At 41.4% G+C, this 19142-nt stretch overlaps 2 protein-coding genes across 2 annotated transcripts; one reads left to right on the top strand and one right to left on the bottom strand.

Moving 5' to 3' along the window:
• The first annotated feature begins 86 nt into the window (after nt 1-86).
• Nucleotides 87-2713, top strand: LOC105389430 (ADP-ribose pyrophosphatase, mitochondrial). The gene is made up of 4 exons (XM_038114758.2): nt 87-385; nt 519-750; nt 1068-1216; nt 2391-2713. The coding sequence occupies exons 1-4, from the start codon at nt 151-153 to the stop codon at nt 2675-2677; spliced, it is 903 nt and encodes a 300-aa protein (XP_037970686.2). The 5' UTR covers nt 87-150; the 3' UTR covers nt 2678-2713.
• A 141-nt stretch (nt 2714-2854) lies between these two features.
• Nucleotides 2855-19029, bottom strand: LOC105392042 (exportin-6-A). Its single transcript, XM_048622433.1, has 22 exons — nt 18860-19029; nt 18429-18638; nt 17960-18157; nt 16923-17094; nt 16470-16599; nt 15968-16106; nt 15429-15586; nt 13411-13534; nt 13174-13256; nt 12812-12920; nt 12427-12519; nt 12065-12206; nt 11596-11737; nt 11085-11208; nt 10356-10496; nt 8071-8277; nt 7384-7562; nt 6900-7076; nt 5971-6166; nt 5616-5711; nt 5120-5257; nt 2855-4295 (listed from the first exon to the last, which is right to left on the bottom strand). Exons 1-22 carry the CDS (start codon nt 18860-18862, stop codon nt 4200-4202), a joined length of 3057 nt encoding a protein of 1018 aa, XP_048478390.1. The 5' UTR covers nt 18863-19029; the 3' UTR covers nt 2855-4199.
• Nucleotides 19030-19142: the final 113 nt, after the last annotated feature.

The raw sequence follows: 19142 nt of genomic DNA, 5'->3' as shown, positions 1-19142 counted from the left end.
TCTAGAGTAGTCTAGAGACATAGACTATTTGAGATTGACAATCAAGTTTGACAGAAATCAGCTGTGAACTCATGAACTTTTGCTTTGTGTTGTTGATTGTTGTATTTGTTTGCTAGTTTGAATTTTAAACTGAAACTATTTCCTACTTCAATGACTATTAAAACATTACTTTTGTTAGTTTCAAGTAGTTTATTGAACAAATCAAGCACAGCTATGATTGCGACGCACGTTAAGTGCCGCGGTGGAGTGTATCCTCGATCCACTATTCAACGAGTGCCGGTGGCTGACGATGAAGTAAGCTGGTCCACGGAGGTCAAGGAATATGACCCGCCTGACTACACAGCGCAATCTGTGATCGGGAAACCGTGGGCCGATCTAGATATCGGTAAGTTATCAGCAATAACGAACCTAACCTTATCTAAGGTTAAGTTTGGAATATGGTTAATACACTACATAATATATGTTGTATATAGCTGCATTTATTCCCTCTGTTATTAATTTAATTAAATCTATTATAGCTGACCCCAACTTCAAACCAAAATGGAACAGCATAGATGGCAATGTAAGCAGAGTCAGCTACCTCGGAGACTACTCAATTGTTAATGGTAGGCCATTAAATCCGATGGGCAGAACAGGAATAAAGGGCCGTGGTGTGCTTGGACGCTGGGGGCCTAATCATGCTGCTGACCCAGTTGTCACTCGGTGGAAGAAAACTGATGGAGAAATCAGCATTGAAGAAAATAGTAGCAGGTAATTATGATAAGATATGAATGTTAGGGTTTTGGAAGTTAAGATGAAGAAGAACAATAACAATGCTATGGTATAGTATAATGCCTCGCAAAAGTCACAAGCATACAATTCATTAAAATATCCACAAAAATAAAAACCATGTTTAATTGGTATTTCACTGATGCACAGGGTATCAACATTAAACTGCTGTTAAAAGTGTGTCTAGGATTTGGTAGTAACATTTGTGAAAATTCTGAATGTTTCATTCTTTGAGGATGTTGTAAATGAACCTTAAATACGTGTTTACCTCAATATGTGTTTACCTCATACATTTTCAGACCAATACTCCAGTTCGTGGCTATAAAGCGTCGCGACACGGGCGAGTGGGCGCTGCCGGGCGGCATGGTGGACCCGGGCGAGCGGGTCAGCGCTGCCGCCGCCAGGGAGTTCCAAGAGGAAGCCACCAACTCACTACTTATGAGCCAAGGTTTGTTTGTAGTGCATTATCTATTTCAATTTGGACAAGCAGCATGCACTTATAGAAATTTTAAAACCCCATCCACACGCTTGGCGAACAATGGCAAACAGCCAACAGACAACACTGCAAACACTGATGTATGGATGGGTGTTTGTCGTTGTTTGCCTGTTTGTGTTTGTGTTGGCCAGTGTTCGGCATCGGTGTCGGTTTTTCTTGCCAGATCAAAGGATGTTTGGCGAACAGTTTGCTACGTACCCACACGTCTGGCAGCGGTCAGTATGCGCGCTAGCATTGCGGGAGGCGGGCGTATCAACTTGCTACACTTTTTTGCTGGTGCGCAAAGCGTAAAAATGTCTGATTGATCAGCACCTACGATTCTGTAATTTTTGGAGGCTTATCAAAATAAAAATATAAAACAAATTAAAGCCCAAATAAAACAGTACATTGTACGATAGAATAGAATAGAATAGAATATTGCTTTATTGAACACCACATAAATCAGACATACAAAAAACATACTTATAGACTAGAACTAATGTACAATAGGCGGCCTTATCGCTGAGAGCGATCTCTTACAGGCAACCTTATATGTTGCGGAAATAAATTTCTATGTATTTTTATTATCCCACCATCGTCTTTGCTTTCTTCTTATTTTCCTTTTTTCTTTCTCTTGCTTTAATTTATATAATAAAAATATGTCAACCCGAAATGATAGCTCGTCGTCCTCCGTGTTTGCCGATTCGGAATGTTATGAACGTTCGGCGAGCATGTGGATGGCTGTTTGTGTTGGGTGATTGTGGTTGGTGTTTGGGCTTCGTTTGCTGTTTGCGGTGTTTGTGACAAACAGCAAGCGTGTGGATGGGGCTTAACACTTTGAAAGCTAATCGGACAAGATAGTTCCAAATAATATAGCAATGAATAAGAGGCTTGGCTGTCAAAGGGTTAAGGATGTTGTCAATAGGCATGGCCCCTGTTACATAAGGACTTTAATAACAATGGATGTACATTAGTATAGTCCGAATGCCTTCAATATAAAATGTGTGTATAAAGTACACTACAAATAATACATCTCGACATCTCGACTCTCAACCCATACCTCAGAGGGTGCCTAAAGTGCCTTTTGCTTAGATTAGACGAAGATATACATGATTTCAAGTATAACATTCTATAATTTTGTCTCCAGCCGAAAAGGAAGCATGGCAAGCAAAGTTCAACAAATTCTTCTCTGGTGGTGACATAATATACAAGGGCTACGTGGACGATCCTCGGAACACAGACAACTCGTGGATGGAGACAGTCGCATACAGTTTCCACGACGAGAGTGGCGACACGGTGGGGGCGCTTCAGCTGCATGCAGGTGATGATGCTGTTGGCGTGCGCTGGATCGACCTGGACCGGCAAGTGCAACTGTATGCCAGCCACCAAGCCATTGTGAAAGCTGTAGCCGAGAAACTTAATGCTCATTATTGAACCTCTGGCTCAGCTGGCCTCATGATGGTATCCTCTTGTATGTACCTAGTCTGTTCACAGCTATCTTTTTGTATGTATGTGAGGGATAGTGAGACTAGTGAGACTGCAGTTGTGCTGTGGGTAGGAATTATTGTGATAAGAAAAGTACTCATGTTCTAGGAGCTAAGGAATAAAAATGTTTTTTTAATTTAAAAAACTGTTATTTATTGGTAAATTCATTTTGTAATACACTACTACCTAAGACAAAGAATAATCTAATGGTCTAAATAACACTTAAAACAATTCCTATTGCACGCCCAACTTATCTTGAAAGCACGAAACAAATAAATGCACATTGATACCGCATTACATCCCTATAGAAACACAAAACCAATTTGTAACCATTATTAAAACTACTATCAAATCCATATAAATAACATTTACCCCTTAATTTACTAATTATTCATAGGAAAGTATTTCAAATGGCAGTCATAATCACAATTCAAATCCTTGATTTTTAGAATATAGATTTCCTTACAATATGGTGGTACAGATCATAAGATTTTAAAATGTGCTTTATACGATACCTAAGTTATTAAAAGTGGTACCTATACTAGTGGAGACTGTAATTTATGAATAAGCGATCGGTTTAGTTTGATATTGATTCATATTTGCAGATTATTGTTGCATCGTTATTACGCTAATTTATTAAAGTAATAAGCTGTGAGTGAATCAATCGGATAACACTAAATATATTCCGCATTTTTTTAAACCTGAATAGCAAAAGCAAGCTATATCTCTATCGACTAGGTCCTAAAAATGTAAACATCAACGCATGAAATGAACATCGCAGCAAATATGTAAAATCAATATGATGTCACATATAAAAAAAAACTAGGCGGCTGTTAGATATAAAATGCATGATGTGGTCATCAATGTTATAAGCACAGATCTTTCGATCTATTTATTATTATTTATTATACCAAGCACCCTGAACTATTTACCCTCAAAGAAAAAAGCAGACTTATGTAATAATGTAAACACATTCTTCATGACATCATAATGCATACCTACATTTTATATTAGGTATCGACGTACCTATTTACCACGTAGCCCCGTCGATTCTTGCGGAAGACTTTAGGGGCAGGACCAAACCCAAATTTAATGATTTTAACATTATTATATTTTAATGACTAAAATAAGAAAAACCTCGCATAAGTAAAAACCAATTTTTACATCTGTCCTAATCACTTACATGTGACCTTGATGTCCTTACATTGTTATCGCTTATTTTTAACAACAACAGGACAAAATTGCGACCTTTTATGATATCATCCACCTCTTAACAATTTTATCAAGGTTTTTATAGCGTTACTACCGTGGAGGCTAAGAAAAACCTGGTATGGGTTGGCCCATCTACCACCACGTCGCATAATTCACCACAATACATACAAAAATTATCTTTCACGTTATATTACGGCCGCTTTTTTCTAGACCATTACCGTCACAGTAACAGATCGGGCAGCGGCGCCCGCGCTGGCCGCTAGGGGGCGTCGGCCGGGGTGAGAGAGTTGTACGCGCGGTAACAGTTCACGTCGTTCATCAGCCGCTGGATGTTCTGTGTAAATGTCGGCAGGTCCTGCGGATAATTACCGAATGTTAGAGTTTGTCTTTTTTCTAATAAACCTCTATTAAGATATTTTATCTGATTGGTAAAAATGATTTAATTGTTAAAGTCGCAATAGTCACTTTAAATAACACTAGTTACAGCCGCATTCCATGTAGATAATCCAGATACATAATTATGTCCGCGTCAATAAAGAAACTAATCCAAAATGGCGGCTGGTATATTCTGTACTATGTACTCTACTGTACTGTAACTAGAGATACGAGCTAGAACAAGAGCAATAACATGATGAATCCGCGCGATGCAACGTTTGCCACTTTTGTCTTGCGCCTTATGCTACGTAATCCAGGTACGCAGTCTATACTCACAGTGTCGGGCGGGTAGTTCGTTTTTTTATTTTGTTTAGGGCGAAATTTATACTGAATCTTCCTACGCCACACTATTATATTGTTACTAGGTATACTCACAGTGTCAGGCGGGAACTGCGCGAGATGCTCCACATGTTCCGGAGCCAGCCCGTGCAGCGAGCGCAGGAAGTGCGGCAGGAAGGCGTGCCGGAACGCCGCGAAGTCCACCGCCGCCATCGCGTGTATAGCCGACAGTACCTCCTCACGCAAAATTATGCAATTCAGTAAAAATACCGCTCTAGACGAAATAGCGAAAGATGGCGCCGGATTAGGTCCATAGGTAAAAGTTATTGGTATTCAGGTAGTAGTTCCATCGTCTGTCATAGCGCTAGTGTAGCAAAAATAGTTCGTTTTTTTCTTACGTCTAGGGCGGAATTTATACTGAATCTCCCTACAGCTCACTATTCTATTGTTACTAAGTATACTCACAGTGTCGGGCGGGAACTGCGCGAGATGCTCCACATGTTCGGGAGCCAGCCCGTGCAGCGAGCGCAGGAAGTGCGGCAGGAAGGCGTGCCGGAACGCCGCGAAGTCCACCGCCGCCATCGCGTGGATCGCCGACAGCACCTGACGAACGAATGGTGCAGTGGTTAGTTACTCTGACTCCTATGCCGAAGGTCCCGGGTAGATATTTGTTTAAACACAGAGGGCCTTACCACAAAAACTTAGCGCTGTCAAACACCTACAAAATCTGTCAAATTTCGTTTTAAACACTAGTTAAACAGTGTTTAAAGTTTTTTATGGTAATACAGAGATATTTGTAACTCAGGTCTTGGGTGTGTATAATTAAATAATAAATTAATAATTATCTATCTGTGTAGATATATTAGATGTCCGGTATTCATATTACAGGCTCTGCCTAGTTTGGGGTCGTATGGCCGTGTGTGAGATATCCATGATAAGTCCATGATACTACTATTATTACCTCCTCACGCAACAGCGCGCGCCCGCCGCCGCGCTCGCCCACGCCTATTAGTAGCACGGACAAGAATTCCGCCAGGAACTCCGTGCGGAATAGCACCTGCGAAATAAAACGGTAGTGTTGAAGATTCGTAGGAAAGCATTTCTAAAACGCACCATAACATGATAATTACTAGGTACACACAGGGTGCGCCAAACGTATGTTACGTCGCTTGGTGCAGGAAAGGAGCCTCCTGAGTGACGTATACATTTAAGTAACACTTACATTTAGCTCAGAGGAAGTGTATGCCCTGTAGTGTATCTTTACGGACTGTATGTTGTTCTTGAGTTAGGAGCGAATACTTCAACCCGTTGCTCACCTTATGATAAAGCTTCCACTTGGTATTCAGCGTATCCAACGTCTCAATACTCAGTCTGAACACCTCAATATCTGGCTCGAGCAGCGATCGCCCCAGCGCCGTGAGTGCCGCACGTAGCTCCGCCATACGCCGCTCCTCCTCGCCTGCAGGACCCGGCTTGTTGGGGAAGAAGTAGCGCCACCGGTGGATTAGGACGCTGGAATTGAGTAGATATGTTATTTAGTTACTATAAATATAGACACGATAGTAACAGTTTAAGGTCTTGAATGTGTCACTATGAACATAATATATTGAACATCATCTCTCTCCCTCTGGCATATATTGCATATTATATAGAAAGCGTTTGGTCGCGCTTATTGCGAGCCGTTTTGTGTAAGCTCCTAGCTTAAGAAGGGGTGTTTAATTTGGTGTATATGTCTTGTCATACGTGGACATAGCATAAACACGTTGCAAAGTGTCCTCTATTTATATATTCTATGCTGCGTAATAAGGCGCCATGTTGAAATTCTAATAGACCAGTGTCTAGCAACACCAGAATTTATTAGTCAATAAAAAACGCTACAAATGTGTCTAACAAAATGCGAAGACTTTATAGAATGCCAAAGCCTACCTGGCTAGTAGCCTGTGCGTGTAGTAGTAGTAGCCACGCCCAGCCGGACGCACTAGGCTACCTACTAGAGTCCTGTGCACTATTGCATGTGCAATGTTATTATTAGTTTATGTGCGTAACTACTAAAGAGGCCTCCACTGAAACACCAGCGCGGTGTCCTTGGCTGTGGCCAAGGGCGCTGCAATAGCTGAGTGGACGCCTTTTTGGCGGACAGCAAATTTATACGTGAGTTGAGTACTATATTATGGTGTATAATTAAGTATGATTGCTGTCAATGTCAAATAAAGTTTTATGTTTCTTTCTTTCTTTCTTCACTAACCTGGCTAGTAGCCTGTGCGTGGCGCGCGCCAGGTCGGGCGCGGCGGCGGGCGCCCTCGGCAGCGCGTGCTCGGTGAGCAGCGCCAGCACCGGCGGCACGCGCACGCCGCCCGCGCCCGTCTCCACGCCTAAACGGACGCACTCGACTAGACGCTCGAGACTCGCGTCTGAACCGCCTCTGGAATACGGGAAATTTATAGTGGGTGATGCTAAAGGGATACGGCTGGGTCGAAGTTACACACATAACTTTAGATTCAATTTCAGACATGATGTTTCGAAGAAATCCATCATTATTCGATAATTTATGAAGAGTAAATAGGTTTTCATCGAAGATGATACAAATACGTAGGTAGCAAAATAAAACTTCGTCAGGTAGCCAACGGAATATTGATTCTACTAGACCAGTCACTAAAACAGTGACCTCAGTATTTTAGGATAAAAAAATAAATCCTATTAATTAATGATTAGGTCATGTAAAAACCCACCTCTGAGCAACCTGCAAGAACACATCAATGGCCGTGTACGTGAAGGCCCCCAGCTGCTGCAGCAGGCTCGTGAAGAGAGCCAGGAAGAAGTCCGTGAGCTCCGCCTCGCCCGCGCACGCCGGCGCGCACAGCATGCGCAGCGCGGCCTCCGCGGCGCTCAGGATGCCCTCCGCTATTATCTGTCAACAAATTTGATGTGTTGAATGTCACAATATTTTCTGTTTTTTTCTTTTCATATAAATTATTTGTAGTATTCTTTTTTTTTTCTTTTGTTTCTGTTTTTTATTGTTCAGTGTGTCAAATAAATGTTTCTTTCTTTCTTCTTTCTTTCTTTCAATAGCTTGGCCTAGGCTCGTGAAAAAGCGACTCACACGTCAAAAGGGCTTCGAATCCGCCCTAATCTACGGCCTACGGCCAATTTAGAAACAGGACTCTTTGTACAATGAATTAAAAGTCACAATAGCGTAGCTAGAGAGAGAGAGAGAGAGTGGTACTCGTTTTGTTTTGTCACAGATATTTTGTACAGTCACCGAGTTGGTATATTGATTATTGTTTATTTATACTTAGCATATAGCATAAGTAGACGTAATGCTATACATTACACTCTCATTTCTAGTTTCAAGTTGATTGTAACATGACTAACATGAACTAATGCATCAAATCAATATAACATCGAATTAAACTTACCTTTTTAGAATAAGTCGGCGCATCAGAGAACGCCAATAGCACCGCAGTGAGTGGCGGCAGCGTGTGGGCGGGGCCTAGCGTGTGCAGCGGCGCGGACCAGGCAGCCAATAGCGTGCGAGCTGCCGCCTCGCCCCGCGCGCCCGCCCCCGCCGGCGTCGAGCGGGTTAGAGCGAGACAGAGCAACGCTTCGCGGACTACCGCTGCTGTCTGTGGGAGAGAGATAGTTGTGTGATTTGATGCGTTTTTGGATTGTTAGCGGTATGACTACTGACATCATGTTGCGAAGAAAGCTGAAAGATTAATTGGGCTTTGAGACATATGGGAATATACCTATTAAAATAATACAAAATATATCTGTACACACAGGATAGTAAAGGCTTCATCATAGTATAGCGAGCGGTACCAATGAACTCATTTAATGTATGGAAATCCATTTTGTATCAGATGTTTAAAAAATACATGTTTGAAGTTACGATATAACTCAAATAATTTTATCGTTTAGGTATCTTAGGCTCTAGATACTGCAGTGACCGCTGCGCCTGGCTAAACAAGTTCACGTTCTTGGACAGACTCAGTCTGTGTGTCTGTAATGGTGGTAGATGACTATCGACAAATAATTGTAAAATTTTACGTCGATTAAACCATTTGAATTGAATTTGAAATTTGAACTTATACCTAGCTGCAAGGTTTCCCCAATCAAAAACCCCCTGACCCATAACGATCTGCATTTAAACACCACAATGCTTGTCACAAGGGTCTTCAAACACGGGACGCCGTATAGCGCAATACCTTAGGCTCGAGATACTGCAATGACCGCTGCGCCTGGCTGAACAGGTCGCCGACGAGCGCCACCGGGTCGCTGCTGAACTTCACGTTCTTGGACACGCTGAGCAGCAGGCGCGCCGCCGCGTGGCTAAAGCTCCCGGCACACTCACGTGTCGTGTCGTGACGCGCCATAAGCAATCGGTTTCATACATTTCGCATAACGCGTCGCGACACGACACGACAGGCAAATATGTCCCTCACCATATTAAATGTATGAAACTGATATGCTTCTGGCGCGTCACGACACGACACGACACGTGAACATAAAAGAGTAGAGAATAATTGAGGGCGTGGCAATCTAAGAAAGTGGCCACACTATTATAGTATAGAAAACGGACAAAAGTATCACGATACTTTAGCAGAAAAAATCAAAACGAGAAATGTTTCAAATATTTACTAATTATAAAATGACACTTTTTGGGGAGGTTTATGTTAAGAGAAGAAATTAGTAGGGGAGAGGGGGGCAGTCTTGAATGAATTTCATTAAATCAAATCAACTGTAACTTTTATTTCATTGTGTATTTCATAATGTTTTTTTTTTGCACTGAAACACGTGTTGGTTATCCTATTATGTAATTACTATAGGAGAAAAGTGATAGTATCACACATCGATATTTTATTACAGTTGCTCTTGCTCAGGAAAAAGTTCAAATGTGCCCCGGAAATTCTTCTAAAACTGTGTTTACCGATTTTTCTGCAACAAATTATTTAATTGGTCAGAAAAGCAGTGACTTGCAAATTATTATGTCTGGGGAATTTATACCGACTCTTACATATTCTTACACATATTTTTACAATAGGTACTCTAACACGGAGAGACCGACACACATAGACACCTACAGCTGTAAAACTTATCGATACCCTTTTTGAGTCGGGGGTTAGTAAAAAAGTATCTAGACCTGATGTTTTAACAACATTAGCATCCAGACCCTGATGTCATGTAACGTTTGACACTAGTATTTTCTAACCTCTATAAGAATAACAAATACACATTGAAAGGCATTCTATTACATCAAAATAGTACTTTTTTACAAGAAATATAAGCAATGTATGTTAATGGTTAGAAATTAAGTACCTACTCACCAGTATAAAACGCTGCTCTTTCATAAACATCGTATATATTGACTAATACTTCTCCAGCCTCATTCTCCGCCAAACATCGTAGGTAAACGCTGTAAATCATCTGTCTAGCTTCGCTGCGAATGGTTTTATTCATTTTCACTTCGTGAACAAACTCAAAAATCCACAAAACTCCAAAATTAAGCAAAATTCGATTTGTTTATACAGGAACAGGGCGAGTTTGACATTCAAACCATAGAAACAGACCACAAATCACAAGTTTTTTTTTATTGCCAGGTTTAAATCTGTTTAGTTCCAAAAACATTAAACTCTACTCTTTTGTGTTCAGCTATGTTTCCGTATTAAGGATCGCCGGCTCCTGGACCATTCATAATTTATACCTTAGGCTCGAGATACTGCAGCGAGCGCTGCGCCTGGCTGAACAGGTCTCCGACGAGCGCCACCGGGTCGCTGCTGAACTTCACGTTCTTGGACACGCTGAGCAGGAGGCGCGCCGCCGCGTGGCTCAGGATTGGCGGCTCCTGGGACATTCAACAAGAGTTACTTAAGTGTTTGTTAGGCTGGATGTTCTATGAATGATCGATTTAAAAATTAAGTTATTCGTCATAGAGCCAAAAATACCGATGGGGTCTTAAAATCTACAACCTGATGTTAGCTGTGGAAATAATGTAGCTATATAGGTATAACTGTTAAGGTAGAGGAGATCTCGAGTGGTTCCACGGCCACCAGCCCGCTGGACCAGCGATCTGACATATATTCGGCCGTGGTAATAGCGTGGGTCCAGGTTAAATAGAATAGAATAGAATAGAATAGAATAGAATATATCTTTATTGAACACCACAAATAAAAAATAAAAAAGAGAACTTATAAACTAGGAACAATGAACAATAGGCGACCTTATCGCTTAGAGCGATCTCTTACAGGTACAAATACATATTATAAAACATTTCATAGCAGTCTCTATGGCTATACACTTACAGGTGGGACTGCGGTGAGCGCGGGCAGGGCGGCGGCCAGTAGCCCCTCGAGCGTGGAGGCGGGCACGCCGCACTGCGCCGCGTAGCACGACCACGCGCCATGCACAGTAGACTCTATGGCTATACACTTACAGGTGGGACTGCGGTGAGCGCGGGCAGGGCGGCGGCCAGTAGCCCCTCGAGCGTGGAGGCGGGCACGCCGCACTGCGCCGCGTAGCACGACCACGCGCCCATGCACGCGAACAGCTCTGCTTGCCTGTACAACACACAAGTGAAGTTAGTTTTACATGACTGTCAAATATCTTAAAAGTCTCCACAGTGGAGCCAGCTTAATGAGTACCCATCTATACACTTTTGTTCCTTGTAAAACTCACACAAAAAAAATGCAATTCGTGAGTTTGGCGAGGAAAAAAAAAGTGTTCTTATATCTACGATACTTAGTAAAATATAGCAAGAGTCCTGTGACGTTTGATTGACATATTATTATGCCTGCTTAATAAAATATCTTGTTCCTTGGTAAGCCAAAGTAAATAAATTGTATGAATTTGACAGCTGTCATAATAACTCAATGCAGCTTATGCTATAATTTACAAAGTACAATGAAGTTAACTGCACTACACTGCGGCTCCCGGGTGGTACTCACAGGTGCAGATGCGCGTGCGCGTGGTGCGGCGGCGCGTGGCGGTGCGCGCGCGCGGCGGCGGCCGAGCCCAGCGCCGCGCCCGCGCGCTCCACCAGCGCCAGGCCCGCCGCCCGCGCGCCCGCGAGGCCGACTGAGTCCCCATCTGGAAATGATAATTATGCGGTGTTTAGTTGTTTACAAGCATTGCTCGATGACCGTCTGCCTAGTTTTTCAGGGAGTTTTTTTCTAGTTGACTGTAGCTTACGTAAACCTTACTTGGACATCCACGAGTAATATAAAATCTAAATTAGCTAAAGGATGTCCAACCTTTAACGATGGTCTCACTGTAAAAACACTTCACTGGACATACATGTCACGCGGTTGCTGCAACTGTCTAATGTGGAAATTATCTGCAGCAACTGAAAAACGTATATGCGCCAATACGCTAAGAGGAATCTCCACACACCGCTATACCCTCAGTACATCTCACCCTGCAGCAGCGCGGGCGCCAGGCGGCCGAGCACCCTCGTGAGCGTGGCCAGGTCGAGCAGCGCGGCCAGCAGCCGGTCGCCCTCCACGCCGCGCGCCGCCGCCCGCGCGTGCACGCCCGCCAGGCACTGCCACCGCTCTAGCTGCAGACAGGGAAGAATTTGGTAAAAACGTGAAACGTGTTGTCAAGGATTTGGAAAGTTTACGAGGTTAAGATTGAAAGGACAGGACGCAGTTCATGGTCATGTTGTTTTTAAAATAGCTTTTGTTTTAGTATAATTTCCTATTTATAGCAGTGTGTTGATTTGTAATAAATATGTGTATAATTTGGAAGTTACCTACACCTACATAATAACAACTTACCACCAATGAAAATACATCTAAAGGAGCCAAGTCGGCTACCCTCGCTATGCACTCTATGCAGTGTTTGAGGAAAGTCTGCCATTCTGTTTCACCCTGCAAATTAAATAATTAGGATCCATTAGTATTATTAAACAAGGTTTAACGTTGGAATAGCAGAAATCCATACTTTATGCTCAAATCAAGTAAAATCAGGACTATAAAGGCGGGTATAGACTTCTGTAACGTAACATGCTACATGCTGTAAAAGAATTCCCATGGTACTGACGACGAACCGTGCACACTACGCTCATAAACAGAGCATTTTAACTGTGCGAATTATTTCAATGCGTGTTACATTGCATGTTACGTTACAGCAGTCTGTACCCGGCTTTATGTGTCAACTCACATCGTCGTCACAAACATCGTTGTCGAGGTGCTGCAGTTGCGCCTTGTTGTGTTGGAACTGGATCTTGTTCAGAACTCCTTCCACTAGAGCTCTTAACGCTTCCCAATACCTGAAAGAAATCAAAACATTATTTTACAGACAGATGAACGGTGTTGGCTGGATGAGGAAGGCCGAGGACAGAGTGTTGTGGCGCTGCTTGGGAGAGGCTTATGTTTAGCAGTGGACAACTATGGGCTGCTGATGATGATGTTCAGAGGTCCAGCAGGATTTTTTTAACTCATATCTGAATAATAATTCTGGCAGTGCATTTGTGTGACTCTAGTTGTTATTAGGACTAGGAATATGATAAATATGATACTTACTTGGCAGTGTCTTCTGGTTTTAAAATATCTATAAATTGTATCCATATATCTAAGCAGTTCACGAAAATTGCACATGTAGGCACCTGAAATAATAATAACGATTTTTATCATCATTATAAGATTGATCATTTTCATTAAAGTTCTGGTCCACAATTTAATAAAATACGAAGCCATCGCATAAAAAATGTAACACTACAAAATAAACCAAGTAAGTAAAAAGACTAAAAAGTATTTTACCTGGAATGTATACTGGAATAAATAGGACAAAAATTCAATAGCATCAAATTCGGGTTCAGCCTCCAGTCTTTTGAAATGTAGCGACACAAACAGCTTCAGGAACTCCGCTAACTTGTTCAGGTAACTGCAACAACAAAATAAAACATTAATTAGATTTATTAGTGACCTGAGCTGCTGAGGTTAGGAGTTGCCAAAACACTCGCTAATTTATAGCATGTGGTTCCGTAGTTAACTTCTACTGAGGGTAATAAATACTGAGGTTTATGGGTTGGTTTTGTACTATACTGTTGTTACTTCTATGAATATGAACTAGAAAATCTAAAATAGGTTGGCAAGTACATAAACGTGTTTTAAACTGAGTTATATTTTAAACTTTATACATCTTTAAATTATGCCTTATGTTTCTTCACTGTTCGATTTTTCACTCTGTAGACAGATCGGCTGTCCAATTTCAAAACACAGTAACAGCCAAGAGACAAAATGTTCAGGAGAGCCAAAAAACGTTTTTGTCCCTTCATTTCAATGCCCTGGTAAAACTATGATACATATCTAAACGAATGTAAGCTTAAAAGAACCGGCAGAACCTAGGCTTTACATACAATACTATTTCATTTACATATGACTAATATTATTGCTGTAATGCACAAAAGAAAACACTAACTAGGTTTTAAATGGTTTTCTCACCCTAAAACCGCCCTCACTGACCATTTTATAACCTAGTAAGAGCCATTATTGTGTAATTTAAGTCAAGTAAAGTATATTGAAATTGCAATAATAACGTAATAATTTATATGTTTTTTTTATTTTTTTATATGTTTTAGATCCTTCACATAATATAAATCAAATTTTGCAGCACTTTTACACGACCGCACTAAGTAATAGCTGAAATACCGGCATATTTTTAAGTTTTATCTAAATGAACCAAATCGCCATATTAAGAAGGCATGTCTGACACGAACATTATTTATGGCTGCCTTAAATTAGACAATATTTCCTAAATTTTGAGCTAAAATTAGTTTACAATGTTTGAGTTTTTTTTTGGTTTATGCAAAATAGGGCTAGTAGAAAGGTTCTGACGAGAAAGGTCTCTATGGCTTTTATAAAGAGAACAAAATTTCCTTATGTTCTACTTTTAATTCACCTCTCTAGGTCTCATTGGTTCAAAGATATAGGTTCTGAAATATCTGATATTTTTTCGAAAAAAGTGTTTGTAATAATGTATGCCATTTGTGACTTACTAAAATTAACGGGCAAAAATTGACCTTTGCTGACCATTTCAAAACCTAATAAGCGCCATTGACAATTTTAAAACCTAGTAAGTCATTTTCACTTACTGTGTTTTAAAATGGTTGGTGGCTCTTACTGTGTTTTAAAATGGTTTTCGTGGCATTTTTGATTTCGCAGGGTGGAGTTACTAGGTTTTTAGAAATTTTATTTTCGTTTCTAAGCCGTTTTTTGATATTCTGACAATGCAGGAATGTGCGGAATCGCCTAAAATAATGTATAAATCAAAGACCCGTTTTTTTTAAAGTTGGCGCTTACTGTGTTTTGAAATTGGACAGCCGAGATACACACTTGGTATTTGGATGTGAGTACTCTAAACAGCGGTAAAATAGGTGCTAAACTGTTATATAAATACTGTTTACTAACTGTATAGGTACTATTTTTTATCAAGCTAGAGTATTAGAGTGACCTCCTATCCCAGAAGTGTTGACAAATACTCACTCAGCGTGCAGATGCGCGGGCGCATGCGTCAAATGCCTGAGCAGTCGCAGCGCGCAGTGGTGCAGGTGCAGCGCCGTGGCGGCGGACGAGGGAGGCGCGTACCGCCTGTACAAGTACGCACACACTGCCTAGCGGGGTAATTCTCAACCACCCGCTTGTAAAGTCGCCTTTCAGTGGCGCCGCATAACGCAATAAGAACAGTGACCATTTTGCAATTAATTCCAATACCTATTCGTGATCGCATTGGAGCCAGGCACCGCGGCACATCTGTGGACGTATAACTAGATACTCACTCAGCGTGCAGATGCGCAGGCGCATGTGTCAGATGCCTCAGCAGCCGCAGCGCGCAGTGGTGCAGGCGCAGCGCCGTGGCGGCGGACGAGGGAGGCGCGTACCGCCGGTATAGTAACTCGCACACCCCGCCCAGACCTGCTAAAGCCGCTTCTGCACTCTGGGGAAAGTAAGAATTGCTGGAAATTGTAATCGGCCGCCGTAAAAATGAACATACTGGTTTACAGTTATTCAAAGTGACATTACTTGTATAGCCAAATATTCGTATTATAGGGATAATGGAAGCAACTTTCAGCAGTAGAGTAGCAAGGGTGGTAGGCACGCAGTAGTTGCTGATTGCCTGATAAGCTACTGGTAACAGTAGGACAAGTAGCCAGTCGGCACATAATCTACTTATTGGTTAGAGAGTCATTAAGCCAAGCAAAGCACATAACTTAAAGCATTCTATGTTAAACATACAGCAATAATTATGAGACAAAAAAGTTAATAACGCATAAATACTGGCATGTAAATGCAGGGGTTAATTCAATGAGCACATTACCTGATTCTGTGTGGCGATGCTGCCCCAATAGAACACAGTGGTGACGAGTGACGGTGGGACATGAGAAGACAATGGTAACCACGAGAACAAATGCTGGAGTGTTGTTAGACACTTTACCACTATTTCCATTTCTAGAGCTCTGAAATATGCACAAACGAACATTTCATTCAACAGGGGGCGTTTTATGCTGTTAAACATAAAAACATACTCAAAACTGACATTGGCGACAAATGCGGGTAGAAAAAGGTCGATTTTGGGTTCTAGGAATATGTTTGCAGGCCCCGCGGCACGGGTCCGTTATCGACGATGATAAACTCCTACCAATCACAACGCCGCTATATAGTTTATTTATTTATTTATTTATTTATTTATTTACTTAGAGACAAACAGTCATACAATTTATCTTATAGTGACGTTTATCTGCGTAGATGGCGGACCCGTGCAGCGGGTATAGACATTCGATTGTTTAGTAAACAAGTACGATATGAATGCAATGACATACTTATCGGGCACCGGTACGTCCCGTGCGTTGGCTAGGAGGTCGGGCAGCGCCGACGTGTGCGGCACCCCGCTGGTGGGCGACGGCGGCGGGTTGGACTGCCCTTCCTTCTGCGCATCTCCTTCTAGTATTGCTGTAGGTAAATATGGGGCTTTATTATTCAGCACATTGGGGTATCAATGGAGAAGTGACTAACATACAAATTCTAGAACTGTTTTTTCTGTTATTAGGTAAATATGGTAGTGCAACATTCTCACGTTACGGACTCGTCATTGGATCAGTTTGTTATCCTTCTGTCAAATACATGAGTCTGTCTGTCAGAACCCTATATGCCCATAATACTAGCACACTCACCGCTCAGTGCGCGCGCTGGTCAGCAGCACGCCGGTGTCGCGCGCCGCCCCGAGCTCCTCGCTCGCCGCCTGCGCCAGCGTCAGCCAATAGGAGCACACTCACCGCTCAGTGCAGCCAGTAGCTGCGGCATGCCGCGCAGCATGAGTCGCTCCAGCATGGTGCGGCGCGCGCTGGTCAGCAGCACGCCGGTGTCGCGCGCCGCCCCGAGCTCCTCGCTCGCCGCCTGCGCCAGCGTCAGCCCCAGCAGGCAGCGCCGCCCGCTGCTCACCACCAACTGACAACATTAGGGATATGTCAAAGCTAGGATAGGCATACATTGGACACACACACACACACACACTCACGCCTTGTACTAATGTACTCCCTTGCGGGGTAGGCAGAGGTGCATTGCTGCACCCACTTTTCGCCAGAGTGTTCTGTTAGTCCCAATGTAATAGGGGGCGGGTCTATTGCCATTTTACGGGAACATCCAAGACCCGAGAACAAATATCTGCGTTTAAACAAATATCTAGCAAACACAAAACAAATAGCATACATTGGAAATATGTATATATGTAAGGTTTAATTTAGATTCTTTGCATCATGAGTATCATGACTTGCGGCCGACAGCTAATGTTGACAAACATGCTGTGGCATATGGTGCAATAAATAAGCCATCGGTCAAAGTCGTAAATTTCGAATTGCACCATTGTAATATTTTTGGCCACAACTTAGATGACGGAATTCCTTCATGAAATCTGTTCTTGCAGAAGAAGCTGTATGATCTGCATCTCAAAACATGATACAAGCTTATAATTTTTGGTACCATAACACTGTCTGCCTTATAACAGTACTTTACTTACAATAAGATAAGCATCACAATTATTTTATTAATTTGATTATAAGCTCGTAGCTTATAGTGTTTTGAACCAAAACACTTTCTGCTTTATAACAGTACTAGCTGTTCCCGCGAGCATCGCTTCGCCTTAAAAAGTAGCCTATGTTCTTTCTCAGGATCTATACCATATGTATACCTAATTTCATTCAATACGTTCAGTAGTTTTGGCGTGAAAGAGTAACAGACAGACACAGTTACTTTCGCATTTATAATATTAGTTAGTATGTTACTTAAAAATTAATTTTTCTAAAAATAATTATACCTCAATTATATTGCTGAAAAAATCAGGATATAGATGTGGCCAATCATAGCGGGCAATGGACACCATTAAAGCTGCTAATTTATTCCTGATGAAATATAACATCACTTCATGTTTAGCCATCAACTCATTCCAAAGGGTCAGTCTTATCTCAGTTTTTTCATTATCTGATAAACTTATCCACTGTCTATTTATTATGTTCTGGAAAGAGAAAATAATTAATTAGTTCAATTAAATGCAGAAGGAAGATTTATAATGTTGGTTTTAAGATTTTCATGATATTCCTTTCATTTATCAATGTCATATTGTCTGAGCCTACCATGCCATGTCTACCTGCCAGTATGGTCCTTATCATTCCAGCAGTCCATACAAACTGACTAATTCTAATTTATAGAAGTAACTTTTATCATGTAGATAACTTGTTAATTAACAATAATGTCCTATCATGGCCTATATTGGGTTAAATACTCACTTCTAAGGTAGTCAAAGTAAACATAAGCACATATTGATTTTGAGATTTTTGTAAAAACAGCAAACAGTGCTTCCATGAATCTCGGCGGTTGGAAAAATTCTCCAGCATGCTCTCTATTTCTCTCTTGCGGAGGTTGCTGGTGGACGGAGCAAAAAACTCCGACATCAGCACCTCGAGAGAGGCTAGGGCCTCGTCTATGTCCATGTTAGCCTGAAAACAAAGTACTTGTTATTAGTTAAATGTTAAAGTCATAAAAAAATGTAAAGATGTAAACCATCTAAAACTTTTTTAAATCATGAAGTTAGGGCAACACATGATTAAAATATATTATTACATGTATACCTAAAAGAGTGCGAAATGTATGAAATTCAATAAATTAACAGTGGACCCGCAATCAAATAATTTCTGTAAAAACAAAAAAGACATATTACCATAGCTTAGTATTCAAACGTGAGGGTTTTCACATAGCTTAATATTCAAATATATAAGAGTTTTCACATTATCAGTTTTAAACGGTGGCAAAATAGTATTTCAAATAAAATTAAATCCACAATCGTGTCTTGTGTGTGTTGGAAATGAGAAAAAAAACTCTTTACTTAACATCTGTGATTGTCAGTGTCAAAAATTAATGAAATTATTTGGTCTGGGAATATCGTGAATATTCACTCGAGTGAATGGTTCATTTTCTTATCACTCCATGTTTACACGATTTGT

The sequence above is a fragment of the Plutella xylostella genome, chromosome 8, assembly GCF_932276165.1.
Source record: "Plutella xylostella chromosome 8, ilPluXylo3.1, whole genome shotgun sequence".
NCBI lineage: Eukaryota > Metazoa > Arthropoda > Insecta > Lepidoptera > Plutellidae > Plutella > Plutella xylostella.
This window is presented reverse-complemented; position numbering and strand designations above follow the sequence as displayed.